The 20,846-nt window shown below is 35.4% G+C and overlaps 1 protein-coding gene across 1 annotated transcript; it reads right to left on the bottom strand.

The window, feature by feature from the left end:
- Positions 1–270: 270 nt before the first annotated feature.
- LOC128996041 (coatomer subunit gamma-like) lies at positions 271–19,871 on the bottom strand. The gene is made up of 17 exons (XM_054421172.1): positions 19,668–19,871; positions 17,678–17,808; positions 16,779–17,006; positions 15,079–15,245; positions 13,600–13,729; positions 13,176–13,421; positions 11,444–11,647; positions 9,354–9,513; positions 7,339–7,447; positions 6,687–6,804; positions 5,911–6,036; positions 5,165–5,306; positions 4,561–4,742; positions 3,415–3,589; positions 2,004–2,098; positions 1,558–1,807; positions 271–462 (listed from the first exon to the last, which is right to left on the bottom strand). The coding sequence occupies exons 1-17, from the start codon at positions 19,702–19,704 to the stop codon at positions 332–334; spliced, it is 2,631 nt and encodes an 876-aa protein (XP_054277147.1). The 5' UTR covers positions 19,705–19,871; the 3' UTR covers positions 271–331.
- Positions 19,872–20,846: the final 975 nt, after the last annotated feature.

Genomic DNA, 20,846 nt, shown 5'->3' with positions numbered 1-20,846 from the left:
ATTAACATGTTCTGTTTACTGCAACACTAATTTCATACATATTAAAAATGTATAACAGCGAATGAAACAAAAGCTCCAACCATGGAAACAAGACTTATTATCAACTCATGAGAAAAATTAATAGTTGCTGGTTTAGGTGGAAGTTGTGACAAAATAAGTGGATTAGATTATTTACTGTTACTGTGCTGTGCACAAAGAACTTCTTTTTTAAATCCAAATCACTTAATAATTCAGTGAGTTCTAAGGGGTTATAATAAATGACAACACAAGTTTAAGTTATAACATGTTTAATCTTATATTTTATTTATACAAAGAACTATGGGATATTCATCTATCCTACGGTGGATGTGATCAGATCCGCGACCTGAGGTTCAGTGGATCTGACAGTGAGTTGCATAGTGACTCCGTCTCCTAGTGCCAACTTGGCTCTCACTAATACTTGATAGCCTCCTCGGAAAACACCTGTTAGATGCAAACACACATTCTTGTTACGGTTTTATTCTATAATATAGACTCAGGATTCAGCGAGTTCATATTAATGATGGTTTATGATTACGATGATCACGATGGTTTGCTTCACCATTGCAAACAATGGTCCTCTCAATTATAATTGCAAGTTAGGTGACACAGCTGAAATCCAAATATTCTTTATGCATTCTTTTTGAATGAAAAGAATTCTGTATGAGTAAAATTCTGAATAAAAGCCTTTATTTTTAAAGAATGTTCAACTACTTTCAAAGGAGGAAATATAACTGGTGCTTATTATGAATTGAGGCCAAAAAAAAACTATAAATGGAATGTCCAAAATATGAAAAAAATGTCTAACTTCACGGTATGAGCAGAAGGCAGTACTGCCCAGTACCTTCACTTTGATAGATCAACTTCTTCAAATACCGAGGTTTTCTGGAATGAAAAACCTTGTGAACCAAGTGAGGTTTGTATCTTGAACATTAAATAGTTGTACTTTTTAGGTTAAACCATTTTGGGTGATCTGTTTTAGAGCTTTGTTTGGAGAAAGCTGATTCCACATGCACATGAGAGACGATTTTTGAATACTGGAATGGCATAGTTCTTTGAAAGACACACAGTAAAACCCCAACAAGGACCGGGACGAGGTCGTTTTGTATAACCAATTATTTTGTGCTAAACAATAGTTGGAATCTTAAGGCTATTTCGGTTCAAAAAGATCCTCAACAGTCATATTTTACGTTTTTAACAATTTTTAATTACATTTTATTAATAATTTACATTGTGTCATCTTAAACTAAAACTGAACACACACAATCTTAATTAGCTTAATCCACAGTTGACTATTCTTTTGTGAACTTATAATGCTATGAGATGTAATTGACTGCTCAATTACATTCTGTTCGCCAAGCTCGGCTAACTATCCCCACCATGGCAGACAATTCTTAAGACCTAGCTAATTTTACAAATGAATCAAACTTTTTAATGTAGTATTGGTTAACCTGTATTTTAGTTTACAGGGTGTGGTAAAATGGGTTTTACTGCATCGTTGGAATGAATCAGTATATAGTGTTATGACAAATAACTGACCTGCAAGGAACAGTGTGTGTGAAGACTTGCCCGGTGGGACTCGATCGCTGCGCTCGGCAGGCTGCAGTCCCAGAAAGCTGACAACGTTGCTCACCGCCTGTTCGATGCTACTCATGCTGGTGAGTGCAAACATGTCCTCCATCTCTGTGTAGCCACTGGCTGGGTCACCAGCCTCCTCCCACGCGGCCGCCCAGTTGGCCTTGGACACCTTCTGTATCTGGTCTGCCAGCGTCACTTCCACGTCCTCCAACTGTCCTCACAAACCAAACGTAAATTCTCAAAGGATTTCAAACATTGGGGTAACAAAATATAACTAACATTTTAAAAATAATTCTGGCAAATTTTGGGTCATGTGTTAATTTTGGGCAAAATCCAATGGTTAAACACAAGTGAAATTTTAATTAAAATATAATATATAGGCCTATTATGAATTTGTTTGTACGTACCATGTATTCATCGTCATAGCCTTCTTCACAATCAGGTAAACCTGTAGCTGGATCACAGTCTTTTACAATGAACTTGAGAGTAGCACCAAAAGTTCCTACAATGTAAAAAATAAAAACAAATAAAAACTTTATATACATGCCATTATTAAAGTCGCTGACGTATCTCCTTTAACCTATAAATAAATATTTAGTGCTCTAGTTATTCCTTTAATAAATTGCAGAATGAATTACTGTAAATATTACTTCCAAAGGGTTGATTAGCCTCTGGATTACTTAATTATACATTTGATTAACAAAATATATTTCGCCTCTTCAGGCTTCTTCAGAAGTAGGTGGCAGTTACAAAGACAACACTTTAATATAAGATGTCACAGTTTAAGGTGACAGAATATATAATATATATATATATATTTTAAGAGGTTGGCGGCCTCTTTTAATCTTGCAACCCCCACACATAGAACCCCCCCTGTCCACATAGACTACAGATCTGTGCGTGGAACCTATCCAGCAAAGCAATGAGTGAGCTGGTACAGTACGAAGGTGAACTGTACTGATAAAACGTTTTCGGCCGTAAGTCCGTGACGCTACCAACTGAGCCACCGACTCACCATTTGACTCATTTGTTCTGTGACTCGTCTGCAACCTTTCATCTGGTGAGTTAGCTGTGTCCTCTGCATCCTATATTTTTATTCATATGTATTTCTTTAATCCAAGTTAAATACTTTTTCCTAAAATGATAACCTTAATTATACCTTTGACTATCTGATACAACTAGACATTCCATCCCCACTTTTAAGTTTTTGCCTGATCTTTTTATCAAAAATTGTCGTAGTTGAAGATAGCCACTGACAGATTGTGCTGATCTAAATTACTAAAATTCTGCTGAAGAAATAAACTTATTTACCAAGTCAAACTAATGGAATGCCTTATTGTGGAAACTGTTATGGCTCATAAACTTGGTCAGCAACAAAAAATAAGGTAGAAAATATAATTTTAGACACTAGTGCATTCTGTGACTGGCTCTTTTTTCATAACGCCAACAGCTGGTTCATATGGATGGGATGTGTACTTCAGTTTCCTTCAGTCAACAATTAGACCTTAAAATGGTTTACAATACTAGCATTTATTAAACCTTGGTTGCTGTAGTGACAACTAGTTGTGGTTCTTTAGTTGAACCATCATCAGGTCTACAAGGAGTCAAAAGTCGACAACAACCCACAAACACGATAGATAAAATTAACATACTTTTTTGTGTCTGGTTAGCTTAGATTCTGATCATGGTTACAGAGCCCACAACTGAATGTGGGGGAGCCATGGTGCTTTAACAAGTTTTTATGACTGTACACATTTTCAGCTTTTGCTATCAGTTTAGTAAATGTAAATTGTACTACTAAATTGTAAATGATCTTACCGATGGAAGCAGACAGCTGTGAAGGGAACTTCAGCACAACATAAACACTCTCTTTCTCCCCGTACGCCAGTTTCTGACAGGCCACTTCCTTGACTACCTGATAGCCTTCACTGGGCTCCAGCTGAACTCTTACTCTTTCTAGTAGCACTTCGTTCAGTGTGTTCAAACACTCAAACTGTCAACAAACAATTCATTACAAAATATACAAATGTGGTAGTTCAGTGCTGTAAAATAAACTAAATCCATATATTTCACTACTAGGGACTACGGTGAGTGACATTTTTAGACACAAGCTCAGAATAAGTTTTATCCTTTGGATAATGACAGCCAAAAGCTTTAGTTCCAATGTGAGTTCAGCAACATCTGTGTGCACCAATTTCTCTTAATTATGGAACAGCTCAATACAATTGTAAGGTTAGATTCGTCTGTTTTTGAGCAATTTGTTACTGCTTCTTTGTTGTTGTTCACTATTTTTTAACATTTAGTAAAATGATATATTTATAAACTGTTGCTTGTCCTGTAGTAGGCTATTATAAAAAAAAGGCACAAATTGCAAAATTCACCCTTAATTTGGTTGAAATTAGCTCACTCACAGGTCATCATAAGCCATGAAACACACATAAATACAGACTTCAGATTTTACACAATAATTGTCTAGTTGCAATATTTAAAGTCATTATAGATCTAACCTTCCTGAGTACAACTTGATTACAGTAAACCTTCGATAATTCGACACAGGCTGAGCTATTTTGTCAAGTGATATTTAACGGTTACTATTGTGATGTAAGCTGACTTGAACATTAATTTGTCATTCATAGTTTACTTGAGACTTAACTAATGAACAGTGAAATTGTTAAGCTTTTTAGTATTTAATAAATTTGGGTGATTTCTATATAAGACTTGTGTGTTTTTACTTTCCTGTATATTAAACTCCATTTACTCCCAATAGTCTGACATTTCAATAGTTCGACATCCCTTAAGTCCACAAAGTGTCGAACTATAGAGGTTCTACTGTATTAAGATATAAAGTAAATCATTCCATATCTTAAAGATGACAAGATTCAGAGCCTTATGGAACTAGACATGTACACTCAAAATGTTTTTAACTGAAAGATACAGAAACATAATGAGCAACATTAAATGCACCTGCAACACAAGATGGTGCGGGAAACTGTGTTTTATGCACTTGACAACATATTCTGTCTCAGACTCTGTGAGTTGTACAGCTTCAGAGGAGTGGAACAGAGGTCCTGGAATGGAAGCCAACTCAGGCACGGCCGCAAGCTTCTCAGCAAACGACTCCTCCCTCGGAACGGGCACTTTGGGGGCTGCAACAATAAGTTCACTGTTTATAGATGAGAGGAAATATTGAGGTTTATTTTCGTTTGAATTTTCCCTGATAGTTTGATAACTATTTTTAAACATGCCATTTATTTAGTTTTTGTGAGGAAATGGTCCATATCCTGGCATTTACTATAACACTGATATTTTGGTACCTTATGTTGGATAGTGGAACATTTAGGATGCACTAATTCAATTGAAATAAAAACACCATTATGGAATGAAATAAAGGGTCATTAATTAATGGACCACTGAAAAAATGGCATCTGAGTCAAGAATCAAAACCGAGTTCTGGAATTGGAATCGGTATCGAAATCAACCAATTCTGGAATCGGCCCATCACTACAGTTAAAACTTTAAATTATTTGAAATTGGTGAGAAATTCAAACAAATTCAACATCATTCATACCAGGTGTAACGATGCCCTCAGCGGGAGCCTTTTCTTCAACAGGGTTGACTGCTGCCGCTGGGACTGTAGATATGTCAAAGGGCTCTGGGTTCGGATGTAAAGTGTACTGGTGCAGACAACGTTCAAGGCTGGGCAGCGACACCTAAATACATAATCATAAATCTTTAATTGCCATAAGGATAAGGATACATTTGAGGGATCAATTCAAGTCATTACAAAATATCTGTGAAATATCGGTAATTTTCAACTGCGTGATCTTCCCAGACACTTCGACATCAATATTTAACAACCAATTCTCATTATTGATACCAATGTGCAAGTAATGGTGGTATAAAATATTTGTAAGCTTACAACTCACAACTATTTTACATGGTCTTAATTATTTAATCAACAGCATCAACATAAAAAAAATACAATCAAAATATTCTCTTAATAGAATGAACATTACCAAAACCTAATATCAAAAAATATCATGATAGCCTCCTCCAATACAAGGCTGCGGCGTTGGTGTTTGGCAACAACACAGTGGTCAACCTATTGACATGGTAATAACAATAATAAGAAATGTGTAAACATAAACATTGCACGGAAGCTCCATTATGATTTAATGGAACAGCTGTTTCGGTAGGCTGGGGCTGGGGCGTTCCCACCCACTTTTGTCTCACCATGGCATTAGAGGTGGCTATATTATGCATAGTTTTGTACACCATTTCGCACCTTGTATTCATGGACTGTTTTTTGTCTACCTGCAGAGGCTCCAGAATGTATTGGTTGATCAGTTGTTTGTCCCCTGTCTGCAGTATGCTGTGGTAGTATGTGGCTCTGTCTCTCACCTCGTCATCAGTGTCCATCTGACATCTGGCCAACAACACCTGTCAACCAACAACACCTAATAAAGTGACAATTAGCAGTAGCAATAGCCTAGTGATACAGTGTGGACTAGAAAGATGCTGACTAGCTCTCATATATAGATACAAAATTTACAACACAATCATATTGAAATACCTAAATAAAACTGGTTTAAGTAGAACATGATTTACTTTTTTCTCAAAATATTTATAAGCTTAGTGATTAAGCTGACTGACTAGCTAGCTATACGGTCCTCAGGTAAACGTAACATGAGTTCTGGTATCAATGTCTGCAAGTATTGCCAAGTCCAAATGGCAAAAGCAATAAAAGTAACCTCCGTAACAACTTCTTTAGGCTTGCCGACACACCAGGACTGCCAGGTTATCTGGAGCAAAGTTCGCGGGACTAGACTGTACTGTGAATTTAATACTCGATAAAATAATCTATCTAAGCCTGCCAAAATTATAAACAATAAGGTTTTTTCTTTTAAGACTTACCACCTATTACACAATAAAACATACATATAATTGTACAGATTTGAAACTATAGCTTTATGTTTTTGATTATGTCATGCTACGTAAAACAACGCTAAACGTATTCCCAACCCTCAACTACTTTGTCTTTTTCATTTAACTTATGACCTATGATGCTTCAACAACCATATTTAATTTACCTGAACATTATCCAATAGAGGAGGACAAGCAGCACCGAACTGAGCCATCGCAGACACAGCAGCCGCTCTGACTACTGCATTCTCCAGGATAACTCGATTGTAAATATACCTGATGTACCTGCAACCAACAATACCGTACTCGTAACATAGAGCACAAGGGCCTAGCTGTTTACTATGGCACAAGACAACTTTACACTATTCACAAATATTAGCATATGGATATAGATGCATATCTTTTCCAATCACTTCAGTTCAACATTATCCTTAGTTTGGCCACTAACCTAAGTTTGTTTCAGTATTTTATCAACATAAAAATTCATTAAAAAACTCAATTCAAATATAATAATGATGTTTGTGTAATCTATGACTATTTTCTACGAGTAAAAATCCTATTCCTGTGTTAAAATTGAACCAAGTTTTATAATAAAAATTGACATGGTTTCATTGATCCACTGACAGAGTGCACTCATGTCAAAAATTTACTGATTTTTGTTGAATATGTCAACTTTTTAAATACGCTAAACTAAAAGTTTAATTTATTTTAACTAAGCCTATTGCATTTTATATCATACAAATGATCAAAAGTACTGCATCCAAAACTGAGAGAGGCGATAAATTTAGACTGAATATTCACTCTGTGAGTGGCCCATACCTGGAAGGCTGTCTAGTGCGAGGGCCTTCCTTGCCTAGGAGATGTAATATCCGCACTGCCAGACTGGTGTGTTCACAGTCCTCGATAAACTCACACAAGTGTGCCAGGCCTGCAACATTGCAATAACATAGTAACAGATCGAAAATACAATATTGATAAAATTTTGGCACACATTTGGTAATGTTAGCTCTATCCAGAATTTTTTTTACAAAAGGTTAATGTTTAACATGTTCTGTTCCCTTCTGTTATTTTGGTAGGTTGAATTTTACTTGCAAATTACAACAGGTTCAAGTAGTAACCGAAGACTGATTATGATAAGGGATGTGTCGATTCTTGATACTGATTCTCGATACCACTGATACTTGGACCTAGGTATTGGTATCGAGAATCGATCATTAAAAGTCAATTCCGATACCGATACCCACATGCTGATCAGAAAGATACCACTATTGCCGCGGTCTTGCAAGACGATGATGAAGTTTCTGTGACCGCAGCAGACGAAAAGGACATCTACACGGCCGCGGAAGATGTTCACAATTTTGCCGCGATCGTGTACGACGACGATGACGATTCCGTGACTGCAGGAGTCAATGATGACGTCTCTACAGCGGCGGGAGATGTTCATGTTTTGCCACGATCAGAAAAGACGACGATAACGTTACCTTGACCGCGGCAGTCAATGATGATGTCTATATGCGCAGCAGTCAATGATGATGTCTATACGGCTGCGGAAGATGTTCATGATTTTGCCACATTTGCAGGCGGGGACGATGACGTTTCTGTGACCGTGGGAGACGATGATGAGGTCTACACGGCTGCGGAGATGTTCATGATTTTGCCGCGACCGCGAAAATGATGATGTTCGGTAATTGAGGAAGTTATTTTTTATTTTGCTGTGATCCCAGAATACGACAATATATCTCCACGACCACTGGAGAGGATCACGATATTACCTCGAGTTTGGCTTGACTGAAAATATAAGGCTGCCACATCTCTACATTTTCTTTTTTGATTTTTGTTGTTAGATCATCATCACCTTTATGAGATCCTTTGTAAATGGTGTATCCGTTGTAGGGGTGGGCGAGTACTCGACCTTCGAGTAATTACTCAAGTTTTTTCAAATACTCGACCTCGAGTCGAGTAGTATTTACCGTTGATATAAATAAATAAATAAATCACCTTTATGGTAGTTTTTTTAATGTGTTTAGAAGGATGTAAAATAAATTGGCTAGTTAGAATGTTTCATTGCTGCATAATTTTTTTATTTACTTGAAAAACACTCAATTGATCAAAAATACTAATTGATTGACATAAAGAGAGGTAGTATAAAAGTTCATTTACAAAATTTTAAATGGTATCGGTATTAAGGATAGATTTTTCAGGTATCTGTATCGAGAATCGATCAATTTTGGTATCGGCACATCACTAATTACGATCATAAATTCACATCTCCCATTGATATTACCTAAAGTAAAGCTTTCTGATTTTCATCAATATTATTAAAATGACCGAATAGTATATATTTTATGTTTTTATGCCAAAAGCATGATTTTTCCTGTAAATGAATAGTCCTAGCACTAGTTTAGATATAGTCAACTATTAATCTGTTGTTAATTAGCATCATTAAATAATAGCCCAAAGACATAGAATGGGAACTGGGTCCACAATAAATCCTCTATTAGATCAACTCTGAAGGTGATTTTTGATTAAATGTGATTAAAACTAAATATTATACTAGACTAGACAGTAGATTGCTACATTTTCAACTTAAAAGTGTTTACAATACTTTTTTTCTGTAAACTAGTGTTGGTCAAGTTATTTATTATTTTGTGTAGTGACTATGTGTCTACACTTTTTTCAACCATGATACAATTTTTTGTAATAAATTGGCGAAAGTTTTTCAATATTGACTTACGAAGACTAAATGAAAATATTTCCAAACCTCCACACCATTGAAATTGTAAGCTTGATGACTATTAAAAAATACTTCAATCATGATTACTTTACCAACTCACCAGTTTCCTTGGCATCAGGGTTCTCTTCTATGATAGTGATGACAGTGTCTGCTATGGAGGCTTTGTATTCCAAACCTCCCTCATCTCGCAACATGGCTGACAGAAAGTTCATCAAAACTGAGTGTTTGCGGGGAAACTTGAGACACAGCGCTCGTATTGCCTGTGTTAAAGTTAAAGCGAATACATCAGATAATTGTTTCGGCAATCAATTTCTTGGTGTTGAAGGATATATGATCTGTGAACTTGGCCACAAACAATTAAGCTGAAAAATTAATTTATTGGATATCATTTAAGACATGAAATCTTCAAGAATCACTCAGTACAGTATTCAAGTATCTGAACAAAAACGGCTGAAAGCTATCTTTGCGTTTACACCTAGGAATCAAGTTTAGAACTGTTCTGTTTGAAATTTTAAGCTGGACTATAAGGTCTGACCAATTGGTCTAATACATTGTCTTCCTGGAGAGAAGACACATTGAGAGATCAAATATCGTCTTGTCCAGGTAAAAGAGTAAGTAGGAAAAATCACAGAAAAACATTAGTCTGTCTCAACTCGAACCTTCCTAGATTAAAATTGTTGTTAGTATCAGTAAAGTATATTATTAAAGTTTTTATGTTTCTTGAGCCAGAGTAAATTCTTTCCTACTCAGGTAATTCTCCTATAAAAAAAATTCATTCTTATCCAATCCAGATCATTTTGCTCATTGTCACAATCCTTAGTTTCAAAACTAAATACAAAAACAATTTGTTTAATAATTTTGCTTCAACAAGATAGTACTGTTTTTAATCATAGTGTATAATGGCTTTGACAAAAATATTTTGCAATTGGATAAGGTCATACTTAGACTCAAGGCAAGTGACGCAATTAGAGAGTGAAACATCAAACCCGCTTGTCAAAACCCAAGGAATTCTTCAAGGCAGCTGTCTTGGGCCTGTTCTGTTCAATTTGTACACGGCAGACCTTCCTAACTGTGTGCAACATTGTACAGTTCATTTGTATGCCGATGACTCACAGCTGCACTTGTCCTATGAGCCATCCCAGATGAGAGCTTCACTCGATTTCATTAACTCTGACCTAAAAGAAATCCTTTTCTGGTCAGGGAGGCAAATGGGTTGAAACTCAATACTGGCAAGTGTACTGTGATGCATATGGCGCCATGTGACTTGGTGCAGTCCCTCAACGAGAAAGGAGTGAGTGGTGTTCAACGGGGAATCTTTGACTGTGTGACAAGTCAAAGACTCTTGGCGTTGTGCTTGATAACAGCCTCACCTTCTCTGACCATGTCACACATGCTTCGCAGTGTGCGTTAGGAAGGCTGAGAGGGCTGTACATGTTCAGAAGTCATCTGCCTCATGCAGTCACTAGTCCTGTCGGTGTTCACATATTGTCTCCCTGCTTATGAAAACATCATCTACGTAGAAAACATGAACCGAATGCAAAAACTTCAAAACTCTGCTATTTGATTCATTTTTTGCCTCAAAAATTTTTTACACATCACTCCATTTAGAGCTGTAGCCGGGATGACAACAGTAGACACTGTTTGCAGGATAATGACGTGCTGCATGGTGCACAAGGCTCTTGTCGTACAGGAGCCACAGTACCTTCTTGAGAGGCTCTCTTTACGGGAGGAGGTCTCTCAGTGCAGTACCCGCCATGGAAGTCTCCAGCATCACTTTCCAAGAGTGAAGCTTGAGTTTGGAAGGAGAATCTTCTCATACTTCGGCCCAAAGTTGTACAACGACCTCCCCTCTGGCCTCAAAAAACATGCCTTGTCATCCTTTAGAGTTAAGATAAAAGAATTGTACGCTGATGGTTGATTATTGTTATTTTATTGTATTGTTTCTGTTTTGTTATTGTTCTATTTATTTATTTGTTAGTTTGATTATTTGATTATTAAAATTGTTGTTAGTATCAGTAAAGTATATTATTAAAGTTTTTATGTTTCTTGAGCCAGAGTAAATTCTTTCCTACTCAGGTAATTCTCCTATAAAAAAAATTCATTCTTATCCAATCCAGATCATTTTGCTCATTGATAAATAAAGGCATTTTTATTTATTTAATCGTGAAATGAAAAACAGTTTGACCTTACCTGTATAACAACAATCTTGAACTCGTCACTAATCTCCGACACAAAGGAGGCTATCTGCTTCATGAGTCTGTCCACGGATGACTCCGCCCCAGTCTTGAGCAGGGTGGTGATGGCCAGGGTGGCGATGGATCGGTTGGAGTCTGTGATCAGATTCTCCAGGTCTAGGTTACAGGCTGTCACTGCGGCTGGATGTGACATTGCCACCTGAAACATGGTGAAAACAATATACAACTGAATAAACAAACATTTAAAACGTTAATTTACTACATAAATACATTACCTTCGTGACTTACACCATGATATGATTTGATATGTGATTGTAATTTAATTATACATCACTTTAAGACTTTAAAGCATCAGGTTTCTATTATTATCATCATTAATTCTTGAGACAGTATCATCAGGTGGGTATTACAAGCCGAATGAACGCAGGATGAATTTAGAATAGAGTGGGATGATCTGTGTGGCTTTGATACTGCCTAATCAGCTGTTTATTTTCCTTTAATAAAGTACAGCTGAGCCCAGTTTCTACAGCTATACCTACAGTTAAAAATAGCTCTCTATGAAGGTTCACCATGATACAGTAGGATTTTTTTTAGCTAGAAGCGGTTTAGGTGTGGTGGAATATCTTTGAAGATTAACCTTTTTTGGCTGTACTGTGATAATGGGTTCATATGTGTCAAATTTTTAGGTTAATTCAAAACAATACAAACAAACTGGCATACATTCTTGTAATTGACAATTAGTTAAATACTATACTTTAAACATAATCTACTTTTATAAACTCACTTGGCCATTAGAGAATAATTACTTTGAAATTAGAGACATAGGCTAATTCCTAATTCCAAATCAACTAACTAATGAATAAGTTGATACTTAATAAATTGTTATCTCCAATGTACAAGTGATGGTTGCATTGAAAATAAATTAACATGAGCAAATATAAAAATATTGAATCTTCATGGAAAATTAATGTCAATCATTAAATTAAATGCTCTCAAGATAACGAGATACATCTTTATAGACTAACCTTTTGACCCATTTAAATTATAATTAACAGCCAATCGGATTGCTAATATCTCACTATTGCCTAGGAAGCAAGAGTCGAGTTTGGTTTATAAAATGCAGTAGCCTTAATACTGAATGTGTTATAATAAATTAGACAATGAAATATACCAAATTGATTTATTTGATCATAAACTAGCAATCTTTCGTAAGTAATACAACACGGTCCCTAATTGACAACATGCCAGTTTTTTTGTAGCTATTTAACCTAAAATTTGACAAGTATGAACAAAAGATCTCAAAACAGCCAAAAACAAAAAGGGTAACCTTCAAAGATATTCCACCAAACCTTAACCGTTTCTAGCTAAAAAAAATCAACTGTAAATTAGGCACATTTACAGTAACCTCCAAATTAAGTCCGGTAATTACAAATTACCGGATTACAAAATATTTTGCACTTAAAGACTTTTTGAAGGAAAACACTTAAAGACTATGCTCTCTGGAATTGCTGTGCTCTATTATAGTACTCTGAATGATTTCATTATATTTTATTACGTACCATTAAGTGGACTGTATTGAACAATTTAAATTCAGATAGAATATGTTACATACTTTAAATTCTGAGGTTAGGCTGTTTTTACTTATTGCTTTGACTAGAACGCAAGTTTTTTCAATATCGGCCAGCTGATCTAAAAATTGTAATCTTCAAATCGTCAATATCACACACCTGGTTGAGAGTGCGTACGGCTGCAAAGCGCAGGGTAGGCTTGGGCGAGCTGCAGAACAGCTGTAACACACTGACAGCTGGAGCCAGCTCTCGCTGCGTCGTCTGCTTCAGATTGACAATGGCATGGGCAGCCTCGTAGATCACAGTCTCCGACTTGTGTCTCAAGCATGACTCGACAAATTCAAACAGCGGAGAGTCAGCAAACTCACCGCCTTCCTCCTCCAACAGTTTGCAGACGATACGGATCTGCAGAAACATAACAGTTATAAAATAACTAGGCCTACTGTATATAAAAGAACAAATATATTTTAAAGTTACCATGTAGTTGAAGTGTTATAACAAGTTGGTGGTTGAACTAACTGTGGTATATAGATAATGAACAAAAAATGGAATACTGACTACTATTCTTGAATGATAAACTTACCAGCATACAGACAGCGAAAGGACTCTTAAGAGACATTCTGGTCAACTTGGCCACCAGTTTTGTGACAGCGAGGCGGTCAGTCTTGCGTATGTGGTAGAGAACACCCAGCCCGTGGTATTGCACCATCATGCTGAAATAAGCATCCATTGTAACACTAAAATACCCTCGCCGCAGCAAACCTGCAGACTGAGCAAATTTCCATTTACCTGGCTGGATTTCTACTAAAATATTCCCTGAAAATTGTCAGATTTATTTCCAATTTAAATAACATTAATTTTAAAGAGTACCTAGGTTTGCTGCTCAAGGGAAGGTATTGAGGTGTGTGTTTTTATTGAAATGTTGATAGCTTAGTATGAAATAAACAAAATTGCCAAATTTTATCAAAATATATCCATAAACAAGTAAACTACAACAGTTCATTAATACTCCATAAGATGGGAATTTTAAATTTACAATTTTTTTAAATTATCTCCGTAACCATTGGGCATAGAATAACGCTTCAATATACAAAATTATTTATTTTTTTAAGCTCTACAAAATGGTTTGGAGAGAAATAATGAAATTTTGTGTTTTTAGGGTAAACAATGGGAAAACCCAATTTTTACCCCATAAAACCGCCCATAAACCCCCGTTCTCATAGTCCAACTATGCTCGTTCGCAAACTCGTTTGAATAAACGTAGGTTTACACGTTTGTACCAAATTTCATCAAAATGGTATCATTTTTGCTCAAGTTATCGCGCAAACGGACACACACATATATATACGGAAAAAGTCAATCGGTCCCAGGTCTAAGTCTTACCACGAGACCTACGGTAATAGCTTATTCTCTATATGGGAAATTCACTTAAACAACAAAGCACTGGCATAGCATTGGCTCAATACAGCAGTACTTCCTCAATTTTCCATGGTAAATTTAGAAATACCTAAGGAGGAATGGTATCCACCTCAGATGTACAATACAATGACCTTGTTCACAAAATAGTCAACTATCTCAGATTTCATACACAAATTTAAAATTTTACAATAACTTAAAGCAACTTTGGACAAGTAAAAATCTTTAGTTTCCTGTTATAATTAAGAAAAAAATATACAGGTAGTTTAAACCGTCCTTGTCATTTTGCCAGTACACTTCTGTTGCTTATAGTGAGGTGTGCCTATAATAATATTCCAAAATGTAAATAAGTAGGCCTAATATTACGTTTTTATATGATGTGAATTTTTAAAGGGGTCAGACTTTTTCCGTGAATTCACTACCACTAGTCTTTAGAGCAATAGATTATTAGCAATAGAAGTGGTAGTGAATTAAAATTTGGTTAGGTTGGGTTAGTATAGAGTTAGAAAAACCTAACCTAACCTAACCACATTCCACTGGTGGTAGTGAATTAACGGAAAAGGTCCAAGAGGTCTTCTAGAGATTTTCATAAATAATAGCCATGTCAATACGATTCCAACATGTCAGCAAGACAACGGATACTGACTTGTCTGAGTTGACAGCCTCCTGAGCCTCGTTGACCCATCGCTTGACCACGTCGTTGGCCACACGTGTGAGATGCAGACTGCTGACCAGCGCCGCACTGCTGACTGCACAGTTACGCTCCACTATAGCCTGCTTCATGTACCTCTCTATCGTCTGCAGCATCGTGGACTGTAAAAGCAGCAACATGTCACATATAAACTGCTTAGAACTAGTGGTATTTTCAAGCATCTTAGGTAACACTTATAACAGTTCTCAGATCAAGTTGAGGCAAGCTACCTGACCTTGAGGGAGGTTAGGGCAATGGCTGGCATCAGCAAGTAAATCTCATTATTTAAACCTCCCTGAAGACATCACTAAAAGGTGTTTCCTTAATTCTTTTGAAGCTAGATTTTTTTGTAATTTTCCAAAAAATGCTAGAGTTATTTACTTACTTTGTCCGAAAAGTGCTAGGCTTGCCACAGGGGCAAAGCTTAGTGTGCGAGTAAAAAATCGGTAAAATGACTGAGTCTGTGTGTTTTATTTATTCTGACGACACATCAAGTGGATCCTTTTGTTTGCCTGAAGATGGCGGAGATGCTTAAATAGCCGCCGAAACATATGTAGCAATTTTGACACTAAATGTTAAGGATTGTCTGACAAGGTATGTTTAATTATAATTTGTCATATTAACGCAATGGTCAATACAATTAAACTATTAGAATCATAATATGTACTCTAGTTTTCTTTAGAGTAGGCTGCGTAAAATGCCTTCTGAGCCGTGACAGACAGACAGAAATTGGGATAAGACAGGTTTCAACTTATTTAATGTATAAAACGTAAAAATAACCAAAAATATGTATAATTCTGAGCAATGTACAAACAAAACTCTTATTTATTTATATAGATTAACTGGGTTTGAATTTTCAAAATCTAAAAAAATCTATTAATCTATAAAAATCTTCTTTTAGTTTTACAAATCATGCTGGGCCGGGGAATAATGTTACACATTTGTCGTGTAGGTACCTCATTTATGCTGGGGGGGGGAGCTGGTGCTCGATTGGGGGGGGGGGGGTGCGTCATGAGTCTAGGGGGGGATGGGCCCCGCTGTCTATAAGACTTTTAAGGAAAAAGACAAGCAAAGATATCGTCCCAGAGCACAGAAAGGGTTAAATTGTTTAAAAATTGAATTAATTTATTATCAGAGTAAAAGTCAGATACTGTCTTTTAATCTAGGACGAAGAATTGTGGGTTTGTCTCTTGTAAAATGAGCAAGTAACCTCTAGAGAATTTTTTACCATTCTTGTCCCTTAGGGATAACTGGACAATATGTTCAACCAATAACCAGTCTAGACAATTTAGAAAAGCTATATGACTAAATAGGTAGGTACCAAATAACTTCTTGATCAGCATTTTACGTGTTATTAAACGTACGAAAAGTAAATAAAAGAAACAACTTACAACACTTAACATTTTCAAGAGTCTTGAAATTTTTAATACGATGATTCTATTTAAACTTTCCTTAAATAGATACTTGGACACATTGGACAATACCGGTAGGTAGTCCTAAAATAAGCACAAAACTGACTATTTTTATTTTTTCATCAAAGTCTTGTATACAGTGACCTAACCTAATTTTACTGATGGTGAACTGACTCATAGTAGTCTAAATTCACAGAATTTAAGACAAATAGTTATTTCAAATCAATCGCTAGGCTTACTTACATCAGTGATGCTACAAAGGGCTCTAATAGCCGCTGCTCTGTAAAGATCTTCTTGTCCCGTCATGTCCTTGGTCAGACTGGAAGTGACGATGATCACATCCTCTGCCAGAGACGACAGTTCCTTGATACCGAGGTAGACCATCCGTCGCAACACAACGTCCCGTGACTGAAACAGCTTTGTCATAGCAAAGAAAACCTCTGTCGCCTCGGTGGAGCCCAGTTGTTCTCCCTGTAGACAAAAGATACAATTATATGGATGATTTTAAATCGTTGTGTTAAGTATTGTAGACATTTCTTGCTTGTAATGTTTATATAGGCCTACATCACATATGAAAATTCAAAAATAATTTTTCTGCCAACTACATTGAAAATGGAGCCCAGGTCATCAGCTGTGCATTACAATTTCAATACAATAAATACATATATATCGACATTCAAGCAAAAAATGTAAAAATATTATAATAATTCTAATTTAGGCTTATATTTAAATTTAGATAGCGGAGTAAGATACCTAATGCACCTAAACAATGGTAACAGACATTCATATAAGAGGAAAACTTGATCATTATAATTTTGGGGAATAATTTACAATGGTAAACGATACCGGTACAAACTTTTTTTGAAAAATAATTAGCTTTAATAATGGTATGTAGTATGACAAAAATATAGTTTATTAAAAGGTCCTAAACGCCTTTACAGCCTCGACTTCATCTTGGTTGTTTCAGCCATCTTGTATCAATGTTATAGCTATCTTGTATAGAAAAGTAGACCTTACTTAGTGATGAAACATACTAATCAAGTGTAGGCCTACATTAGACTAACTTATGCCTATATAAACATGAGGACAATGTTGCCATTATAAATACTGTGTTGTCAGCTTGTGCTAGGGATATACTTTACCTGATTTAGTAGGTACAGAATTTTAGTAAGGATGTGTGTACATTTTCTTGGATTTACAGGAGTGTCATTGAATGTTCTTGCTTCTTGAAGAACGCTAGTTTTATCAAGGTTTTGAAACGGATTTCCCCCACCTGAAAAGGAAACAAATTAAATCAGATACTTTTGGGTTCTTTGTTTGGGTACCGGTACTATTTTTGTTTAGTTTGGCAATTAGGTGGGCCTAAGTTTATTGCAGAAATTATATGTTTTATGCTAGAATAATGTTAATTTCACTGTTATCATATTAAATATTTAACCCCCCTCCAACCTGTTATGTTTCTTAAATCAATGAGAGTACAGTTGTAAGCTCAAGGTTGCCATGTTGCTTTACCTAGGCCTAGTTTATTTTTCTACATCCAGTTATTTTCATTATATTCTTGGGTGTAAAGCTAAAGGCTAGTTGAAGATACTGTAATTGTTGAGTTTATGAAAGAGACAATATCCTGATTTACCCAAGTGTCCCCCTGAGTGCCAGCATGTTCTTGTCCAATTTTCTCATACAAAAGCAGCAACTACAGTTACCTGTTTATATAAGTATCGCTTCATTTCTAAACGTCTAAATCTGAGTAGACTGCATGAGATTTGAACTAGATATGATAACTTGCTAAGTAATCACTAGGCTAGTGGTTACAGCAGTATATCAGACTTTGATTCAAGACGGAAGAGTTCAATTGTCAACATAAAGTATCCATATAGAACAAGATATGAGGGGTTTAGTTGCTATCCTTTAAAAGTAGTTTTAGCTTAGGAGTATATAAATGAATATCCCATTGGGAACAGTTCCGTAGCGAACCTTTGATGTATTATCAGATGTAATCATAATTTCATATGAATATTGATTAATTAAAACATTTAAATATTTAATTTAAAATACTTAAAGGATTGACTCACAAGTTATTAAATTTAAATATTTATTTTTTGTTTGGGTCTTTTCAGGAAGAGGGCTGCCCACAACTCAGTATAGTTTGAGACAGTAAAAAATAAGGTACTATTACTTATCAAAATTTACCTTTTTCTAAACCAACCAAACATAACCTAACCGCCATGGCACTGTAAGTCAGGATCTTGTAAGTTGGAAAGACCATTAAGTTATGTCTTAAAATATTCCTATTTAATTTCCATGTTAAAAACAATAAAGACATTTAATTTTATTTGATACTAATTATTGGTATTATAGGCCTATATCATGATAAGGGTAGACTTCCGTATCTGTTGGCACAAACAACCGAATGAAAATATCGTTCGATATATCGTTTGGTTAGTTAGGTAAGGTTAATCTAACCTAACTAACCAATCGATATATCGAATGAAACAATTGAATAATCGATATTTTCATTCCATTGTTTGTGCCAACAGATACGGAAGTCTACCCCATGAAAACTTATGTACGATACAGTATTTATATTTTATGACATTTTCATCCGATCATAGGTTAAGTTATCTGCAGAACTGTAACTTACCTATCCCATTTGTATAGGCAGTGGCTTAATGACTAGTTTTCAGGGCTGCACTTTACTTTACGCCCTACACTCATTCGAATGAATATATCGATTGATAGGGCCTATATCGATTATATCATTTGATATATCAAGTTTGGTTAGTTGAAACTTAAAACCTCACCTAACTAACCGAATGAAATAATCGATAGGCTATATCAAATAATCTATATATCAATATTTTTCATTCGAACGGGTGTAGGACGTAAAGTGCAGCCGTTTTCAGAATAGTCCTACAATATCTATCCTATCTAGAGGCCCTAGGTGAGACAATTTTAAGCTACAATATTCTGCAAAATATTATCATATAGCCTAAGGCTTAAAATGGGAATTTTTTTTAATTTGTTAATTGTATTTAGAAACTAGGGGCCTACAACAAAAAGTTGAATTTGAAGCCTAAGCTGATAGGTTAACAACTTAACATTAATTAACATTATCCTTTTAACATATCCTACCATCCTCCTCCTCTTTTTTATCACGTTTGAATGCCATTAGTGTTCTATACAGTCACAAATTGCGTTGCTCCCAAATATATTACAAAGGTTTGTGTATACAATTTTAAAAAACACCACAGGTATCTCAGAATTTCTGGTAAACGAAAGATTGACAGGACAGACAGCAGACTATCGGGATCGGGCAAGTAAGCAAGGCAAAACGTCACCCATCACACGTCATCTTCACAAACAGCCGGGTAGTTTTACCTCTAGTTCAATCCAATCCGATTTCCATAGAAGAATTCTTGGTCATGTATAAGATTTTCGAAGTATGTTATCTTATGTTTAATCAACGGTATCATTGATTTTATATCTAAACTATTTTTCTGAACTTAATATTTGTATCCATGCAGTAATTTATAACTAAAAAAAACGTGTTTATATAATGAATAAACGGTATTAGCATTCTAACACATACTTTCTCCCATAAGTTTGTCAACAACCTTTATCATGTATAAGCGGTGAGAGTAAATATACGGAAATTGAATTTGTACAATTTTGTTCAGAATTTAAAGGACTATAACATAGTAAATTTTTATCAAAATAGCTCGGGCCATTTTTTAGAAAATCCATTTTTCCGTTATTTTATGGGAAAATAACATAATTTTCAATAACTTTTGAACCGTAATTTTTACAGAAATGGGATTTGTACCATTTTGTTCAGAATATAAAGAACTATAACATACTAAATTTTTATCAAAATACTTCGGGCCATTTTTGAGAAAATTCGATTTTTCCGGTTTTTATGGGGTTTTATGGGAAAATCCCCATTAAAAATCAAAATTTCTAAAAAATGAAAAAACTACCAAAATGGTAAGAACCATAACATACTATGTTAAATCAAAGCCGAATTTATTTCGATAATCCTATTTTTCGTTATTTCATGGGGTTTTTATGTGAAAATAACATAATTTACAATAACTTTTGAACCGTAATTTTTACAGAAATGGGATTTGTACCATTTTGTTCAGAATTTAAAGGGCTACAACATACTTAATTTTTATCAAAATAGTTCGGGCCATTTTTGAGAAAATTCGATTTTTTCCGGTTTTTTATTGAAAAATCCCCATTAAAATTCAAAATTTCAAAAAAATAAAAAAACACCTGGAGATACAATGGATTAGAACCTACATACCAAAT

Source organism: Macrosteles quadrilineatus, unplaced genomic scaffold (assembly GCF_028750875.1).
Source record: "Macrosteles quadrilineatus isolate MER2022 unplaced genomic scaffold, UCM_ALF_1.0 Scaffold_5__1_contigs__length_97177068, whole genome shotgun sequence".
NCBI lineage: Eukaryota > Metazoa > Arthropoda > Insecta > Hemiptera > Cicadellidae > Macrosteles > Macrosteles quadrilineatus.
This window is presented reverse-complemented; position numbering and strand designations above follow the sequence as displayed.